This window comes from Ursus americanus, chromosome 21 (assembly GCF_024610735.1).
Source record: "Ursus americanus isolate L20-20 chromosome 21, mUrsAme1.1.p, whole genome shotgun sequence".
Taxonomy (NCBI): Eukaryota; Metazoa; Chordata; class Mammalia; order Carnivora; family Ursidae; genus Ursus; species Ursus americanus.
The window spans coordinates 6,132,167-6,152,947 of record NC_142147.1 but is presented as its reverse complement, the minus strand read 5'-3'; the positions used below and the strand labels follow the sequence as shown (position 1 = coordinate 6,152,947).

Here is a 20,781-nt window from a genome sequence, read left to right as displayed (position 1 = left end):
TAAACTCAGACATATGTTTTTAAAAAATGGCCTTGAGTTAGAACATTGAGAGGAAAGTTTTAAATGGACAAAAAGGAACTATCCTGTTGAGAAATTTTCATAGTACTGGATATCAGCAGGCTTGGAGTGGGCAGGGAACAGAATGCAAGAAATGACCTGCTTAGAAGTGGTTTTTCTTGGAAAGAAATGTTTGAACTACAAAGGACTAGGGTTCCACCAAGTTTAAAAAAAAAAAAAAATCCCAATTCATTTCGTTTTCTTTGATTAGTGCAGTGTTGTTTTATATACTATTAAAATTTAGAAACTTGTTTTTATTTTGTTTAGAATATTTTTCAAAGGAAAAATAACTCCCCTTCACTCTTTTCTTCCCCTGCTCTCCCTTTCTTCTCTCAGATGCAACCACTTATAAAACCTTCAGATATTTTTTCTGAGGTTTATTTCCATATTTTAAAATAAGCATTTACACTGTAATTTCTTGAGTAATTATCTTCTTCTCTTGGATCTGTGTTAGCATAGAGGAGGGTTTGCCATCTTTAAATTATCCCCATCATCTCAATATCATTCTATCATATTTTTAGTTAAATCAGTAAACATCGTTTACATTTTGACCGTGTAGAATCTGTGCACTTTGGAACTGACCAGTACACAGTAATTTCATTTCTGTAGAGTTTTTCCTCCTGGAGTAAATGGTTGGTTTTTAAAAAATCAATTGCATAGTTTTCTATGTACGTATCCTTAATTTCTTGTTAGATGTTCCATCATATTGGCCGAATGCCTATTGAACATTTTTGTTTTCCCCTTTGAGTCCTCTACACTTCTACCCAATCTGGATTCATTCTTCATGCCTTCTGCAAGCTTAGTATTTGGGGATTTTCCCTTTGTCGTTCTCTGTTGGATCCCTCTTTCTTGGATCCTATGCCATTTTATTCTTAGCTTCTTCATTTACTTCGGTGGAGTGCATCCTTCAGGAAACTCCTAAGAAAGAGTGTATGCTTTGTCCTTCCATGTCCCCAAATTTTTTTACTTTTAATACTTTGGTTGGCCTATAGTCTTCTAGCTTCATGTGGTGCTATTTTAAAATCCAGTGCTTTTTTTTTCTCCTAATCCTTCTAATGTGACTTGTTTTATTTTTACTTTTGGAAGCTTTTAGGGTCTTTTTTTATCCCTTTTGCTCTTATATTTCATGATGATGTGTCTTGATAGAGATTATTTCTCGTTTATTACACTGGGTATTAGGTGGGCCCCTTCAGACTGGAGGCTTCTATCCTTAGGGGCTTTTTGAAATAGTCTTATTTCTTTAGTAATGTTTTAAATCTTTCAGGAATTTTTATCAGTTGGTTATTGGACCACCCTTTATTCCTTTATCTGTGTTTTTGTCATTTCATTTTGCTTTCCTTTCCAGGAGGTCTTCTCACTTTTATTTGAAGCCTTCTATTGATTTTTTTCTTAGCTGTCGTATTTTTTATCTCCAAGAAGTTTTCTTTGTTCTCTTCTTATTCTTTTCTCTTAGCATGCTGTTCCTTTTTTGTTTCATGGACATACTTCCTTCTCTTATGTCTTCAAGTTTAGTTTTAAAGTTTTTTATTCCCCATATTCTCTCTCTTTTCTTCAGATTGCTTATTTCTATTTGTTTTGGCTCTCCTTAATATTCGTAGTTTTCTTCAAAAAGCAGGGGTATCATATTTAATAGCATATCACTAAAGAGCTGATTGGAAACTCTTTGCATGGTGGGACTTGTCTCCTGTCTTGCCCTGTGGATATGTTCCCGGCTGACTGGCATCCAAGGAATAGGGTAGATCTGGGGGCAAGGGTCAAATTGTTCCTTTGGTAGACTTACCATTAACTCCCTCTTTTTAGCTGAAGTCCCAAACCTTACCCTCTCCTCTGACTTAAATCTGTAATACCTGGTTAATAAACTGCTTGGTTGTTGTCTTGTTGAGAGAGAGGGACAAGGGACCATCACTCACAATACAGGCTTTCAGATAAACCTGTTTTCAGCCTTCTGCGTTACTCGTCTCTCACAATTTCTGATGATTGCAAATTCTGAGCCTCTCAGGTGTTCTTCTGGGTGAAAAGCTTTCCTTCTTAGGCCTTTTTCTTCAACCATTTTAGCTTATAGCTTCCTTGTCCTCATAAGTCAGTTAGCATCCCTCCATTCCCTATCTCCATTTATGATCTCTTTGTTTTTGAGGGTTATATTTTTTTAAAAAAATTCATTCTGTATCATTTTAGTGGGTTCTTTGAAAGAACAGAAGATAAACGCGTGTCTATCGCGTATCTTTAAGTGTTCTACTTCCTATTTTTACAGCCATAAAGCAGCTGGGCATTTGTGGCAATATACCCTGATTAGGTTAAATTTCCATCTAATCCTTTGTAATACATTCCAATCTATTCTGGAGTACTTTTTGCTCTCAAATCATGAATATATTTAGACAGGCATGTTCAGTATGTGTTACTGGGTATGCATCTGCAGGCACATGCACATGAAGAGACCTCCACAATTGGGTATCGTTTGCTGGGGGGTTGCTGTATCATCATTTTTAAAGACCAGGTATTTTCATGGAAAAGTTAAAGAATTGTTGGAATTATTTGAGGAAACTAGCATTACCAAAACGATTTTATCATAATGAAGATCAGTTTTAGAGGCTGACACAATTTGAATTTCAGCTGTTCCATTTAGCTATTAGCTAGTTAACTAGTTAGTTATTAGCTTTTAGCTTTAGCTTTTTAATTGCTCCAAACCTCAGTTTCCTAGTCAGTTCAATGAGAATGATAATTCAGGTGATGAAAATTAAATTATCAGTTGATAGCTATTAAGCACTATTGTAATGTATGGGACATAATAGGTAGATGCATTATGATAAAATTATTGTTTTTCTTCACTCCGCTTAACCTTGCTTAACCTTTTCAGTATTTTTCTCATTTTCACCTTAAATAAAACCTGTTATATATTTTTTTGGGTTCTTGATGCCATTTACAAAATAATTATCTCTATTCTATTGGAAAACTTGCTGTCTTGCTATTTGCTCTAAGTGGAATTTAATAAAGATTGAACTTAAGACCTAGTCTTTGGTTGGGTCATTCAAATATTATAACAAGACATGTTTTAAGTTTTCAAAGTTAATATAAATAATTTCAGAATTATTTCATTTTTAAAATATAAAATTAGGTATGTATGTTTTGATAGCATATTGCCAGGTTTGGTAAAAAAAGAACTTATTTGCCATTGTGAATCTTGAATATTTTTCAGAAATAAAATGATTACTTAATCTTCACATCTGCATTAAAATCCAAAATTAAATATTTTACAAATAATAAGCTTTTAACTAATAAAATGACAGTGATACCCCTTGTTGCCTTAACAATTGATTATGAGCCTCCATTTCTTATAAACCAGCCAAGTGCATTGGTGTCCTTGACAAAAGAAATAAGTAAAAGGACTATATTAGCTAGTGTAAACATAAAACTGTGCTTTCTTTTGAAATATTTCAGATTTGTCTCTACAGTCATCCTGAATTATTTTGTAGATCAGAGAGGCCTAAATACATGAAGGATGTTAAGAAATTAAAGAAGAAAATGAGAGTCTGTTCTGTGATTTTAAATTTTGCATTGAAAATATTTGTGTGTAGTACAAATATAGAGATATCCTTTTCTATTATAGCTTGACTATATACCTTAAAATGTGTGTTTCTTTTAGGAATCACAGTGCATTGATAACAAGTGTAGTCCCGGGGGATTATGATGGAGATTCACAAATGGATGTGCTTCTGACATATCTTCCCAAAAATCATGCCAGCAGTGAATTGGGAGCTGTTATCTTCTGGGGACAAAATCAAACATTAGGTGAATTTGTTTTTTAAGAGTTTTTAATATTTGTCATTGGATATTAAAGGAAGAATATGCCTGTTATTCCTAGGTATACGTAACAAAAATATTGTTCTGTAATCAGTTCAGTAATGAATTTCTTAAAAGTCAATAATTTCCTGTAGGGCGCCTGGGTGGCACAGTGGTTAAGCGTCTACCTTCGGCTCAGGGCGTGATCCTGGCGTTGTGGGATCGAGCCCCACATCAGGCTCCTCTGCTATGAGCCTGCTTCTTCCTCTCCCACCCCCCCCTGCTTGTGTTCCCTCTCTCGCTGGCTGTCTCTATTTCTGTCAAATAAATAAATAAAAAATCTTAAAAAAAAAAAAATTGCCTGTAAAAACATTTTTAAAAGTCAAATTTCTGATTTTTCTTTTTCAACCCAGGCCTAGTCTGAGGTCAGTTCCAGAGAACAGATTCCACTCCTGCTAGCTTAAGGAAAAGAGAGATTTATTAAAGGGTTTTGTGGCCTATAGAATTACTGGGATAGCTAAAGAACAGACTCTAGGTTGAACTTTCAGGAACAATCCCCAAAGCCATCAAGGAAGGCTTTTTGCTATCAGAACACTGCCAATTGCATGACAGCTGCTAGAAAGACACCGTCTGCTGTGACCCTCACCAGCCAGATGGATGCCCTGCACCCTGCCTCTTGGTACTCACAAATTCAGTGATCAGACACTGAAGTGGAACTCCCGCCTTCCAAAACTCAGTGTATCTGATTGGCAAGGCTTACATTTTATTCAGAATCTCAGATGCAGGGATATGTGAGAAATGTTGTTTTGGGCTTCTAGTCTCCCCGTTACAGGAAAACACAAAAGGTTGGAGTGGAGGTTGAGAGTCAGTCTACCATATCCACCCCAAAACCTTCAAAATTTACCTGAAAAGCCAATTAATTATACCTAAGTAGATAGCTTTGTTCATGGAGCCAGATTTCAAGAGAGAGTGGAAGAGATGCAGTTGTGTTTTCTGTAACATTTGAGAGCATAAGCGATAGTCTCAATACTTCAAATTCATTCAGTCGGTAAATATCTAAAGAAATAGTGCCATGTGAAAAGCATTTCATGTATGTAAGCATGGACATTTAGAGTCAAGTAGTTCTATGTATATTGTCAGCTGCTCTAGTGCTAAATTGTATTTAAAGAAGACTCACCTAAGATTTTTAGATTGAAACCTCTAAGAAAGTTATTGTAGGGGTGGTCTTGACTATAGAATGAACCCCAGTATTTTGTCTTTACAAACTTGATGTCTGTTTAAGTTAGATTTATAGTATCTTGTTAATAGTAGTAGTTGGAATTAATTATAAATGAATCTTGAAAAAAATATATTTTACCCGAAGTGTGGATATCAAAAATATACAAAGTGCCTGCTGATTTATATATTTTCTTTCTATACAGATCCTAACAATATGACTGTACTCAATAGGACTTTTCAAGATGAACCACTAATTATGGAGTAAGTATGCGCTTGCTTCCCTTTGAATGATTTTAAACTTACAAACATAAAATTTCTCACATAAGAGACTACTTTGCAAAGTAGCATTGACACTAAGTTCTTTCGCCCTTTGAAACTGATAGAGGCTTATACTCTTGACTATATGATATTTACTTGCCATGATGGATAAAAGAAAAAAATGAAATTCAATATTTTGGAAAGAGAAATAAATTTGTGTTTTTGTTTAGCTAGCTTTCAGTGTATCCATTATGGATCTGTGTTGATTGTAGCCATGTCTTTACTCAAAGAATTAAGATAACTATTTCAGGGTAAAACTGTTAGTGCTTGATTGACAAATATGAATGGTGTGGGCTTTCCTCCAGAGATTTAGAAAAATGTCTATATTAAGGAGAAACTTACCTTTTTTTAAACCTCTTCTTTAGTGTTATCTTTTATTTCTCAAAATAACTCATGTACTAGGATAAGTATAATCCAAATTCCTGTCCGGACTTCTGGTAATGATACAGAGATCATCTGGGGAGCTAAAGCAATGTACAGCCACTTTCTTGTGTCCTTTGCTGCCTTTCATACAGTTACTAAAATAATAGTCATATATCAATAGGTCAGTGGCCATTAGAAGTCTGAACTATAATTCCATGGATTAATCATCTTAAAGGCCCTCAGCTTGATTGCTTTCATAGTTGTGTATTTTTTCACTGTTGTTGCAATATTTAATGGCCAGTATGAATTTTTACACCAGCTGGGGATTACTTTTGTGGGTTATTTCTCCTAAGCCCATCTCACTGCATAGGTGGGGTCTGAAATAAGTGATTTCTTCTTACCACTCAGAGATAGGTGAGGTTATGCAGAAACTATAGACAACCCTAAAATTTCACAACAGAAGTTCACTTGCTTACACTGCCTGTCCAGTGTGGGTCAGTGGTTGGCTCAGCTCTGTGCCACCACTCAGTCAGGTGTCAGAGGCCCCATCATCTGTGGAGCTGGACCACCTGAAACACATGTTCTTCACATTGCCACTGCAAGCTTAAAGCACGCTGGAGGGCCCAGTAATAATAATAAACCCTTTTGCCTGAAAGTAACACATGTCTAACACTTCCACTAACATTTTATTGACTACAGCAGAAACTGGTGAGCATTGTGATGTCCACCACACCTCCCAAAGGTTATTTTCCTTTTAAAGCTAGAACATGAGAATTTTACGAAATAGCTGCTTAATGTTTTTAATGTTTTCTTTTCAGCTTCAATGGTGATTTAATTCCTGATGTATTTGGTATTACAAATGAATCCAGCCAGCCACAGATACTATTGGGAGGGTGAGTCAATATGATTATAACCATGGCATTAATTGTACTTATTGCTGCTAGAGGATCTATGTGTCTTTGTGAACTGATTGCTTTAACCATTAGGAGAAAACTCAGCTCATTGGAAATCCTTGCTCTTAAAGATTTTTAAAAGGACATTTGGTCGACATATAAGCTTTCTCAAACATTTTGGGATTTGATCTGCAACTGCTCTCTAGGTAGAGCCAGCTTAATCCATTTATCCCTTTGGAAATTAGAGATATAAACTTTATAGGTCCCCATTTGGATATTGGTCCATTAGATGCTTTTTAGGAAAATTTTAATTTAAATAGGATAGCTGCAGTCTTGACTGAATTCTCCACCTTAGTCATGTTAGCTCCGAGACTTTTCCTGATAAGCCTGTTCCTTCTCCCTTTTATTTGTTCAATGAGCAATCAATAATTGCCTGAGAATGTAAACACTCCTTCTCTGGGCTCTGGAAATTTTTCTGTGTGTACTTTATCCTTGACCAATATGTGTGCTAGGATTCTCTTACTACCTGTGCATGCCACTCTTTCAAAAAACTATTTGGAACCTTGCAATTCAAAGCTATAATTCCTCTAAACTTAAATAGAACTGGCCTCCTAACATTTATAGCAAGATCCTTTTCATGAGATGCCTTTAGCTTCTTTAATTTTTTCTTTGATAAGGCAGAAACTTAGTTCAGGAGTACAAAACGTGGGGCACCTGAGTGGCTCAGTCTGTTAAGTATCCAACTCCTGATTTCAGCTCAAGTCATGATCTCATGAGTAGTGGGTTGGAGACCCGCATCAGGGTCCACCATCAGCGGTGAGTCCGCTGGAGATTCTCCCTCTGCCCCTCCCCCAACTTGCACACGCATGTGTGTATGTGCGCACACACATGCATGCTCTCTCTTGCTCTCAAATAAATAATAAATCTTTGGACAAAAAAGAGTACAGAACCCATTTACTTGTTTGACTTTCCAGCAAGTACGGAGAACTCCTTTTATTAATCTGTCTTTCCCACTTGTTGGGGAATCTAATAAGTTTCCTTTCTGTGCTTTGGAAAAGTCGTATATTTTTATATTTACCTTTTGAAATGTGATTCACAGCCCATAGATGAGTAAATGGTCAAAATTTAAGGTATTATGAGAAGAAACTGTCACATTTCCTATCACTTTTTCTGTAGGTTTTCAATAAAGAATATGGGTGTTTTGACGCTAGTGATAGTGATCTTTGAGGGACTTACCATGAATCTTGAATGAGAAATCTGTTTTTTTTCCCCAGTATTTGAAAAATATCTGAAAGAAAGCCTTGCACTAGAGACCAATTAGATAGAGATCTTGCTTTGCCTTTGTGGCCCTGTCTAGGGGGAACTGAGTGTGGGTGGGGTTGGAGGAGGACACAGGTCACTCCTGCCACTGCAAGTCCTGCTTGTTTGCCTTGGGCTGGGACTATTCAAGAAACTGCCTTTTTGTTTCCTCTCTTTAATGGCATACATGTAGGGGGCGCCTGGCTGGCTCATTTGGAAGAGTAGGCAACTCTTGATCTTGGGGTCATGAGTTCAAGCCCCCAGGTTAGGTGTAGAGATTACTTAAAAAAAAAAAAAAAAACCTTGAGGTGCTTGGTGGCTCAGTCAGTTGAGCATATCTGACTCTAGGTTTTGGCTCAGGTTGTGATCTCAGGGTCATGGGGTCTGGCTTCATGCTCAGCAGGGAGTCTGCTTGAGATTCTCTCTCTGCCTCTCCTTCTGCCCTTCCCCCCACCGTGCTCATCTGTACGTGCTCTCTCTCAAATAAATATATAAATCTTTAGAAAAAATGAAAACTTAAAAATAAATAAATAGATAAATAAAGGCATACATGTGATTGAGGACGTGATGGTGACTTCTGGCCTGCTTAATTTCATGGTAACCTCCATTTTAGTCAAAGAAATACTTGGAATACGTTTAATACGTAATTCGACCTTTAGAAATTAAAACTTTTGAAACAGCTATTGTTAATTCAGAAGGTAAAATTTCTAATATCTTTATGTGTTTCCTACTTAATCTACAAGAAAACTATTTAGAGTATCATGTGATAGTGTCATAGCTTATTTACTTGTTCTGAATTCTGCATTAGATTTTTTGCTCTGACACTTACTGGAAAACGATAGCTTTAAAAACTTACGCCTGGAGACATTCACTTTTAGTTTTTAGGCATTATACTCTGGTGTATTTCAGTATACTGGAGTAATATTCTGGTATTTTATTATTCTCATTTAAACTTTCATTTACAGATTAAACAATAATAGCTAACTGTAACAAGCTTGTATACAAGATTTATTCTGATGCCAGTTTAAAGAATGAAGAAAAGAATTCCTATCAATAGCATTGTTGGGATAACTATAGCCTAGCGAATCGTGATTCCAGACAACAGAAAGGTGAATATGTCCCTGTGGGAGCAAGCATTAATGTGTCGCTAAAATAAGAAAAATGTATTTAGGCCATATCACTTTTACACATTACAAACATATGTACTGTACATAAGTAAAAAAGCCGTATCAGCATTGACATTTTGGACTATTCATGTGACCTTGACTGACAGCTTATTCTTATTTCTCAAGAAACCTAACCTGGCTTTTGCAACTTAAATGTTGTGCTTTATAGGCATGGCAGACCCAAGATTATGTTAAATTTAATTAAATTTTGCCAGAACCTTAGTTTTATAGGAAATTTTCAGTGATCTTTAAATAGAGTACTAAATGCTCCCATAGGACTGTGCTGAAAAGCCCACAGGTGTAACTTGGTCCGGTGCAGGCCTGGAAATAGGAGATTGCGCACAAGTGAAACTAGCATGACTGATTTGGCTGGAGTAAATGTACACGTGGTCAATCTAAGCAGGCGATGGTAATAGGCAGAAGGGTCCTTTTTAATGGTACAGTGGGGGCTATCTAACAGGGACAGGAAGGGTGCTAAATCTACTTAGGTGCCGGACATAATTGAACTACGTGAAATAGTCAAAGGTGAGGCTTCACTCTGTGTCTCAGCCTCACTTTATAATGACTTGGAATAATGTATAATGACTTGGAATAATGTAATCGTGTGCCACATTACTTAGAAACAAAACCTAGCTATTAAGCGTTAGAGCAGCTTTTGCAGTGCTGTGAGATTATCATTAATGAGCATTTTCAGTAAAAGGGAATTTGAAACTGATGTTGCATAAGCATTCAGAATATTTAGTATTGAAGTGAAAACATTTGTACCTGTAATTTTAATCAAAGCCAAATAAAATATTGGTCTGTTCAAATTTCTGTGACTCATATAGTGAGTTCAAACATATTTCTGGTTCAGGCCCAAGTTGCATACTTGGGAATATTAATGTAGGTATGGGATAGATAGCTACTTTGACATATACTCCATTTACTTCACAAGTGATTGCATAAAAATTTTGAAAGAATATTAATGGTGCTGAAAGCAGCCATTTTTAACTGTTAGTTATATGGATGGGTATTTTTCTTCACTGCCAGAAAAAAGCTGTATCTCTATTTACATGTAGTTAGCTACTCTCAATCCAAGAGGCATAAATCCCTATTTTTCCATGTAATCTTCTCTTTTCTCACTTTATACCAATTACTGATTTTTTAAATCAGCCTTCGTTTTTACTGCTGATTTTGTTGGTTTGCTGATGCATTACAGAAAATATTGCAAATATTTGTCTTAATGAAATGATGAAACAGTATTGTGTCACTTAAATCTATTGTTTAGAAAAAATATGAAAACTATAGATTTATAACACAAAAGGAACCAAATAATCATCAAGGCAGCTTTTAACTTTGTAATCAGCAGTAGCATTCATAATCTTAATTAAAAAGGTAGCTTGAGATGATTCATATTTTCTGATATGAAAATGCTAGAATCACCCTAGTAGCCTTCTCCCCTCTCACCATATACACCATTTATATTTGGACAGTGTTGTTTAAAGCAATCTATTAGGATTTGAGACATTAGTTTTTTATTAGTATTTCCATAGAAACAATACAATAGTTCTAACTTTTCTATATTCCTGAAGAAATTTTCCTGTTGGAGATAAATTATTTTATTTTCCCATTGTTTCTCATCTAAACCTTTTTCTTTTCAAAATTAAGCCACAGAAATAGTGAAAAGCTTTAGCAGTTGACCGAATTGAATATAATGTAATTATTTCAAATGGCATGTCACTTAAGGATCTCTAATTTTATTTCCTGGAGTCCCACCGGGAACTTTTGAGGGGTCAAATGACCCACAACTCCCTGGTGATTGATTATACTGCTTTGTTGTAAGTATTGGTTGGCAGTATTGTATGTAAGTGAATTTTTGTTTGTTTATAAGTGAATGATTTAAGATGTTATTCTTAAAATGTAGTCACTTTGCCTTTAGTTAAATCTTATAATTTTTAGGTATGCATTCTTTGTAATAATAATTTGGAAAGATACCAGCTTTGTTGAGAAACGCATAGTTTTATAGTTTCTATGCAAAGAAATTTGATAGTAACATTTCATCATGAATATTGATGATATTTTAAAATGTCTGGGATTCAGCCTGTTTCTATTAGCATATATCAAGTTTTTGTTTCCTTCTTTGAGGGCAAACTATTTTTTTTATTTCATTGCTACATGCATATATATTGAAAAAAGTCCATTTTAAAAGAAGCACAGAATACACTGAACTGTACACTTAAAAATGATGGAGATGGGAGTGCCTGGGTGGCTCAGTAGGTTAAACATCTATCTTCAGCTCAGGTCATGATCCCACGGTCCTAGGATCAGGTCCTGCATCTGGCTCCCTGCTCAGTGGGGATTCTGCTTCTCCCTCTGCCCCCGCCACCCCGCACCCCGGCTTGTGCAAGCTCTCTCTCTGTCTCTTGCAAAAATAAATAAAATCTTTAAAAAAAAAAAAAGGTGGAGATGGTAAATTTGATGTTACCTATATTTTACTACAGTAAAAAAAAAACTGGAAAAAGGAAAGTATAGAGAAGCTGTGTATACAGCAGACTTTGAGCAAGATTAGTATATATTATTTCAATTTAGGGTAAAATAATTCAGAATAGTTTATAATTTATAATTTCTGAAAATACAGTTTAAATCTCCTTTGGTAGATTTCTGTTCCTTTTTTTTTTTTTTAATGTATTTGCTATTGAAAATGCCCATAAGTACTTGATATTTACCAGTCTGGAGGCCTGCACTCTAAGCTGCAGTTCCCGAGTTCCACAATGGTCCTGAGACAGTTGAGCTGTGAGGGCCTTTGCTTCTCCTCAGACTGCCTACCCTTCTGTTGCACCTGCCTGCTCTAGGAACTAGAGCACGTCTCCTACGTGTAATATTACGATAAACACCCAACGGAGGTAGGAATACTGGGACAAAGTAAAGTTATGGCTGAAAGAAATCCCCACATTTTCTCCTATGAACGTAAGGTGTTATTTCTATGAGGTCCTTAAGATTTATCTGGTCCATCCCACACCTTTGAGTTCTCATAGAGGCCCGGAGTGAATGACCCATCAAGTATCACCAGGGTAACTTTGTTCTCCAGTGATGCTTTTTTAATTCTCCCCTGGATCCTGCTCCTCAATGTGCTCCTCCAGAAGAGGCATACCTTGGGGTTGCACAGCTGATCTATCTCCTGTGAGGCTTGGGATTGGATGGGGAGGGAAGAGAAGAAAGAAGACCTTAAACAAGACCATTTGGTTTTTTTAAATATCTACTGAGTAGCTCTGGGCTTGGCACGATACATCACTTGTCTCCTATTTTTTCTTGCAGCAGATAGCTTATGTGGCTAAAGAGCCTCTCTGAGCAGGGTTGCTTAGAAAGGCTAATTGAAAGGTGAAGTGACCACCACTAGCTCAGAATTTATAAATAAATGGTAAATCTGGGATTTGAATCCTGGTCTTCCCAATTCTAAAGCCTATACTCTTTTTTTTTTTTTTTTTTTTTTTTTAAGATTTTAATTATTTGTCAGAGCACAAGGAGGGGGAGCAGCAGACAGCGGAAGAAGTAGGCTTCCCCTTGAGCAAGGAGCCCAATGCAGGACTGGATCCCAGGACATTGGGATCATGACCTGAGCCGAAGGCAGACTCTTAACCAACTGAGCCACCCAGGGGTCCCTAAAACCTGTACTCTTGCCTTCATTTCTGTATAGCTATTACCATTGCTGTAGTCAGGGAGGGCTTTTGCTGGTGCTGCTAACGTGGCTAGCTTGGACATCCTCATAGCATAGTGGCTGTTTCCAAGAAGGAGCTTTCTAAGAGATGTAGGCAGAAGCTGTAGATCTCTTCCAGGCCCAATCCTGAAAGTTATACAGCATCACTTCTGCTGCATTCTGTTGGTCAAAACAGATCAAAGAACTAGCTAAGGTTCAGAGGAATTGGAGATTATAGACTCTCCCTATGGATGTGGGCCTGGCAGAATTGAAATGCAAAAGAGCATGTGGGATGGGAAATGATGTGGCCGTCTTTGGAAACACAACACAGTAGTCTGTGATTTTATGTACTTTACCAAGATTGAAGACCCACCAAGGAATATGCAAACAGATCATTTAGGTAAATCACTTTCTAGATCCTCAGGTTTCATAGTACTCCTACCTAAAATTGATGTGCCTGAGAATGTGCCAGTTTTCCTTATAACTTTCTCCTCCTTCATATGAAAATGACGTATTCCTTACTCTTCCTAAATTTTCTGATGCATTTCCTGGAAAGTAAAAGCCCACACGGCACCAAACACAAATATACCATTTGCAGTATTTCTGTTTCTTAATACCTATGTCTCTTAAGATGAAGGTTGGCTGCAAAAGGGAACATTTTGATCCACAGTGAGATATTCTGAATTCAGATGCGGTAGAGTAGGGTTGTGGGAGTAATGACAGTTTTTGTTTTAATGCCTTTGCCTCTTCCATTCCCTGACTGTTGTCAAAAATCTGTTACTGTTGAGAGAGAGCCCTGTAAGAGCAAAGAAAAAGCATCCATAATAAACACCAAATTCCTGTAAGCAGACCTTTCAGCTTTTCTTAGTATTCTATTCCTAGGACACAACATTAACTGGAAAGAAGGTACCTTTTATCCCAATGTAGTTTTGGATGATGACAGTTGTTGTTCATATGTGACTAGAATGTTCACCAGTACTACCAATCCTATAAATAAAAATTTTACATAATTTCCTTCATATTTGATATGCATTTTTCTATCATACAGCTGAAAACTATTTTATCAAATCATACCAGGAAAATTCCATTTAAAGTCAAGGATCTTATTATGTCTTATGGAATGTTTATTTTCTCTTATTAATAAAACATAAATTTACCTGCTGGCTCTTGAGCCAGATAATTTTTTACAGTATATACCTTTCTCATTTATTATAGTCATAGGAAAAGTTTCTTCTGTGTAAAGAAATGAAAAAGAAACGGTATTCTCATTTTTATACCCTTTTTAAAAAAAAATTTTATACTCTCTTTTTATTGAATTACTCCAAAAGGTCAATATTCATTCACGTTTAATGAGGAACTGTTGTACTTTATCATACTTCTTGTATTATAAATTATTTTACCTGTATTGCATTGCTATAAGTTAACTGATAAACAGCATGTTGCTTTACTATCTTGTTTTTATAACCTATTTTATAAAAATAGATAAATCAATTTTATAAGAACTATATTATTTTAATCTTGACTGTTTTTAATAATCTGCCCCACAATACATATTCTGTACTTTTCTCAAGTTTTTATAATATTCCTTGAAAGACACATATATTTGAATTAAGGAACTGAAGTCAAACTCTGACAGAAAATGACATGCATTTGGAGATTGGTTTGACAGAACTGGCTTTGCTAATTGGATTATGTGGCAGACATTTTTCATACATAGAATGAGTTAAATCAGCAGCTCTAATATTTTTTTAATTTTATTATTAAAAATTTTAAAGGTATGCAAAGATATAGAGAAGGGGACAATTAATTTGCATATAATGTACCTGTCAGCCAGCTATATTTAATTTACCAACTCTTACCAGTCTTATTTCTTTCATATCCTTCCCCTCATTTTTCTTTTCTGGCCCACACCCAATATATTTTTAATCTATAAATATTTCAATATGTATTTCTAAAATATCCCAAATAAAAATTTTAAAAATACATAATCACAATATATTTATCATACCTAAATATCTAAGAATCATTTCCAGGGAGATTTTAATTTAAATATATGAACAAGATTTCTTAGCGTTTATAAAGATGAAGTCTACAAATAGACTTTATGCTGAATCCTGTCTCATTCTGGCAATGTCATGTTAAAAGATTTTATTTATTTGAGAGAGAGAGAGAGCTTGGAAGGGAGAGCACAGAGGGAGAAGCAGACTCCGCACTGAGTAGAGAACCCGATGCAGGGCTCAATCCTTGGACCCTGAGATCGTGACCTGACCCAAAGGCAGATGCTCAACCAGTTGAGCATATATAGGGGTATCTGGGTGGTTCAGTCAGTTAAGCATCTGCCTTCAGCTCAGGTCATGATCCCAGGGTCCTGGGATCAAGCCCCGTGTTGGGCTCCCTGCTCAGCAGGGAGCCTGCTTCTCCCTCTCCTCCCTGCTTGTGCTCTCTCTCTCACTATCTCTGTCACTATCTCTGTCTCTCCCTTTCTCTCAAATAAATAAGTAAATACTTGAATGTATAAACAAGACCAACTTAAATACCCATTTTAATTTATGTATCAATTTGTAGACATGCATTTCTTTGGAGGCATATGATAGAGTGACCACTACAACCAGCAAACAAATTTCAGATATAAAAACATTGTATATCATGATAAAGTTCTGTAAGAGAAATGGAATATAAGTACAAGGTCGGTGAAAAAGGGAAAGAGGTATAATTAAAGAAGACCTTGTTAATGCATATCTTTCTTTAAGTATACCGTAGTTAACATACAGTTTTTATTAGTTTCAGGTGTACAATATAATCATTTGACAATTCTATACCTTACTTGGTGCTCATCAATATAAGTATAATCCCCTTCACCTATTTTCCCCATTCCCCTATCCACCTCTCCTCTGGTAACCATTGGTCTCCGTACTTAAGGGTCTGGTTTTTTGGTTTATCCCTCTTTCTTTCCTTTATTCCTTGATTTCTTTTTTAAATTCCGCATATGAATAAAACCATGGTATTTGTCTTTCTCTAATTGACTTATTTTGCTTAACATTATACTCTCTGGATTGATCCATGTTGATGCAATAGACAAGATTTCATTCTTTTCTAAGGCTGAATAATATTCCAGTGTGTGTGTGTGTATGTGTGTGTGTGTGTGTCTGTGTATATCTATATATGCACACATGTGCATGTATGTAGATATTCACCATATCTTCTTTATCCATTCATTTATCAATGGACACCTGGGCTGCTTCCATAATTTGGTTATTATAAATAATTCTGCAATAAATATGGGTTTCTGTATCTTTTCAAATTAGTGTTTTCGTATTCTTTGGGTAAATACCCACTAATGCAATTATGGGTAGTTCTAATTTAATTTTTGAGGAACCTCCATACTGTTTTCCACAGTGGCTACATCTGTTGCATTCTCACCAAGAGTACACATTCTCACCAACACTTGTTTCTTGTGTTGTTTTTGCCATTTTTACAGGTGTGAACTAATAGCTCATTGTAGTTTTGATTTGCATTTCCCTGATCATGAGTGATGTTGAGCATCTTTTCATGTGTCTGTTGACTATCTGGATGTCACGTGTTCCTTATCCATTAATCAGTTAATAGACATTTGGGCTGTTTCCATAATTTGCTATTGTAGATAATACTGCTGTAAACATTGGGGTGCATGCATCCCTTTGAATTAATATTTTTGTGTACTTTGGGTAAATACCTAGTAGTGCAATTGCTGGATCATAGAGTACTTCTGTTTTTAAATTATTGAGGAACTTCTATAGTGTTTTCCACAATGCCTACACCAGTTTGCACTACCACCAGCAGTGCAAGAGTGTTCCTCTTTCCTCACATCCTCACCAACACCTTTTGTGTTGTCTTTTGTGGTATTGATTTTCACCATTCTGACAGTGTGAGGTGATATCTAATTGTAGCTTTGATTTGTATTTCCTGGATGATCACTGATGTGGAACATATTTTCATATGTCTGTTGGTCATCTGTATGTCTTTGAAAATATGTGTATTCCCGGGGCACCTGGGTGGCTCAGTCGTTAAGCGTCTGCCTTGGGCTCAGGGTGTGATCCCAGGGTCCTGGGATCGAGCCCCACATCAGGCTCCTCCGCTGGGAGCCTGCTTCTTCCTCTCCCACTCCTCCTGCCTGTGCCCTCTCTTGCTGGCTGTCTCTCTCTATGTCAAATAAATAAATAAATAAAATCTTTAAAAAAAATAAAATAAAATTTAAAAAAAGTTTGAAAATATGTGTATTCTTGTCTTCTGCCCGTTTTTAATTGGGTTATTAATTTTTGGAGTGTTGAGTTGTATAAGTTCTTTATATATCTTGGATACTAACCCTTTATCAGAATTGTCATTTGCAAATATCTTCTCCCATTCAGTAGGTTGTCTTTCAGTTTTGTTGATTGTTTCCTTTGCTGTGCATAAGCATTTTATTTTGATATAGTCCCAATAATTTGTTTTTGCTTTTGTTTCCCTTGCCTCAAGAGACATATCAAGAAAAATGTTGCTACAGCCAATGTTAGAGAAATTACTTCCTGTGCTTCCTTCCAGGATTTTTATGGTTTCAGGTCTCCTATTTAGGTCCTTAATCCAGTTCGAGTTTATTTTTGTGTATGGTGTAAGAAAGTAGTCCAGTTTCATTCTTTTGCATGTTGTTGTCCAGTTTTCTCACCATCATTTTTTGAGACTGTCTTTTCCCCATTGTATATTGTTTCCCGTTTTGTCAAAATGACCATACAGTTGTGCATTCATTTCTGTGTTTTCTATCGTTCTGTTGATCTGTGTGTCTGTTTTTGTGCCACTACCATACTGTTCTGATTACTATAGCTTTGTAATATAACTTGAAGTCTGGAATTGTTTTGCCTCCAGCTTTGCTTTTCTTTTTCAAGCTTGCTTTGACTACTTCATGGTCTTTTGTGGTTCCATACAAATTTTAGGATAGTTTGTTCTAGCTCCATGAAAAATGTTATTGGCATTTTGATAGAGATTGCATTAAATTTGCAGATTGCTTTGGGTAGTATAGACATTTTAACAGTATTTGTGTTTCTGATTCATGAGCATAGAATGTCTTTCCGTTTCTTTGCGTTACCTTCAATTTCTTCCATGAGTGTTTTATAGTTTTCAGAGTACAGGTCTTTCACCTCCTTGGTACATTAATTTTGTATCCTGGAACTTTACTGAGTTCGTTTATCAGTTCTAGCCGTTTTTCAGGTTTTATATACTTATATAGTATCATGTCATCCGCAAGTAGTGAAAGTTGTACTTCTTCCTTGCTGATTTGGATGCCTGTTTGTTTGTTTGTTTGTTTGCTGTGGCTAGGATTTCCAGTACTATGTTGAATAAAAGTAGTGAGAGTGGACATCCCTGTCTTTTTCCTGACTGTAGAGGAAAAGCTCTCAGTTTTCCCCTAAGATGATATTAGCTGTGGTTTTTTAATATATAGGCTTCCCTCTAAATCTACCTAGTCCAGAATTGTTATCTCGAATGGATGTTGTACTTTGTCAAATGCTTTTTCTACATCTGTTGAAATGATCATATTATTCTTTTCTTTTGTTAACGTAATGTGTCACATTGACTGATTTGTGGATGTTGAACCATACTTGCAACCCAGGAATAAATCCCACTTGATCATGGCAAATTATTTTTTTAAATGTATTGTTGGACTCAGTTTGCTTATATTTTATTGAGAATTTTGGCATCTATGTTCATCAAGAATATTGGCCTATAGTTATCTTTATTAGTGGTATCATTATGGGGTTTTGGTATCAGGGTAATGCTGGTCTCATAGGATGAATTTTGAAGTTTTCCTTCCTATTTATTTTTTAAATAGTTTGAGAAGAATAGGTATTACCTCTTCTTTAAGAGTTTGGTAGACTTCATCTGTGAAGCCATCTGGTCCTAGACTTTTGTTTGTTGGAGTTTTTTGAGTACTGATTCATTTTCATTGCTTCTAATTTGTTCAAATTTTCCATTTCTTCCTTATTCAGTTTTAGGAGGTTGTATGTTTCTAGAGATGTGTCATTTGTTCTAGAATATTCAATTTGTTGGTATATAATTGTTTGTAATATTCTCTTACAGTCAGTTGTATATCTTTGGTGTCACTTTTTATTTCTCCTCTCTTATTTCTGATTTTGTTTGAGTCTTCTCTCTCTTCCCCTTCCCTCTCTCCCTATCCCTCTCTCTTTTTTCCTGATGAGTCTGGCTAAAGGTTTGTCAATTTTGTTCATCTTTAGAAAGAACCAGCTCCTGATTTCACTGATAATGTTCTCTTGGCTTTTTAGTTTCTATTTTGTTTATTTCTGATCTAATCTCTATTATGTTCTTTCTTCTACTGGTTTGGGGTTTTGTTTGTTCTTTTTCTAGCTCCTTAGGTATAAGGTTAGGTTGTATATTTGAGATTTTTCTTGATCTTGATGTAGGGCCATATTGCTATAAATTTTACTCTTAGAAAATCTTTGCTGTATCCTGAAGATTTTGGAGCATTGTGTTTTCATTTTCATTTGTCTCCATGTATTTTTTTTTAGCGGGGGAGGGGCAGAGGAAGAGGAGAGAGAGAATCTTAAGTAGGCTCCACACCCAGCGTGGAGCCTGACACTGGGCTCAATCTTAAAACCCTCAGATCATGACCTTAGCTGAAATCAAGATTTAGACATTTAACTGACTGAGCCACCCAGGCACCCTGTCTCCATGTATTTGTTGCTTTTCTCTTTTATTTTTTGGTTGACCCATTCATTGTTAGTAGCATGTTATTTAACCCTCAGGTATTTGTGCTTGTGGTTGATTTCTAATTTCATAGTGTTGTGGTCAGAAGAGATTCATGGTATGACTTCGATCTTTTTCAATTTGTTGAAACTTGTTTTGTGACCTAATGTGTGATTTATTCTGCACAATGATCCATGTGCACTTGAAAACAATATGTATTCTGCTGTTTTGGGATGGAATGTTCTGAATACATCTAGTAAATCCATGTGGTCCGATGTATCATTCAAAGCCACTGTTTCCTTGTTGATTTTCTTTTTGGATGAGCTGTCTGTCCATTGATGTAAGTGGGGCGTTAAAGTCCCATACTATTATTATATTGCTATCAATTAGTCCCTTTGTACTTATTAACTTTTTTATATACTTGGGTGCATAAATATTTACAATTAATACATTACCTTGTTGGATTGTTTCCTTTATGATTATATTCTTTGTTTCTTGTTACAGTCTTTGTTTTAAAGTCTATTTTGTTCAATATAAGTATTGCTCCCTCAGCTTTTTTATTTCCATATGCTTCATAAATGCTTCTCCATCCCTTCACTTTCAGTCTGCGTGAATCTTTAGGTCTTAAATGAATCCCTTGTAGGCATCGTAATGGTGGGTCTTGTATTTTATCTATCCTGTCACCCTATGTCTTTTGATTGGAGCATTTAGTCCACTTATATCCAAAGTAGTTATTGATAGTTATGTACTTAGTTGCCATTTTATTACTTGTTGTGTCGGGTTTGCTCAGCAAACCCTGAGACCACGAATGAAAGGATTACTCCCAACACCTTAGTAGAAGAACGGAGAGGCCTGGGGGCCAGACGCTCTAGTGGTGAAAGGCCTTTAGCCAAGCTGTAGCTCTGCTTTTATTGTGAGTTTAATTAATACACCACGTGCAAGGCACGGAGTTCGTGAAGTACGTGACCACTGAAGGGGCCTGCATGTAAGCATTTACTCCCTGGATTAAACCCTTGAGCCACAGTAAGAATCCAGCCACATTCAGCCAAGAAACTTCAGAGAAGGTGCAGCGTTCCGGGCACTCCCTCCTTTGCTTTTCAATTAGTCTCATACAGGGAGGCATATACGGGTCAGGTTTTTTCTATCCAGACACTGTGAATCCCCACATTGTTTTATGGTTGGTGAGTTTTGTTCTCTTGCTCTCTTCTCTCATGGTTAGTTGGCATTCTTTAGTGGTATACTTGCATTCCTTTCCCTTTAGTTTTTATATGTGCATTACTGGTTTTTGATTTGTGGTTACCATTTGGTT

The 20,781-nt window shown here is 36.1% G+C and overlaps 1 protein-coding gene across 1 annotated transcript in view; it reads left to right on the top strand.

Annotated features, from left to right (window-relative positions):
* Positions 1-20,781, top strand: part of ITFG1 (integrin alpha FG-GAP repeat containing 1) — a 270,843-nt gene that overhangs the window by 3,315 nt on the left and 246,747 nt on the right. Inside the window, exons 3-5 of the mRNA XM_045814692.2 lie at positions 3,698-3,843; positions 5,256-5,313; positions 6,552-6,626. Coding sequence (XP_045670648.1) covers positions 3,698-3,843; positions 5,256-5,313; positions 6,552-6,626 — 279 coding nt within the window. The remainder of the gene's footprint in view (positions 1-3,697; positions 3,844-5,255; positions 5,314-6,551; positions 6,627-20,781) is intronic.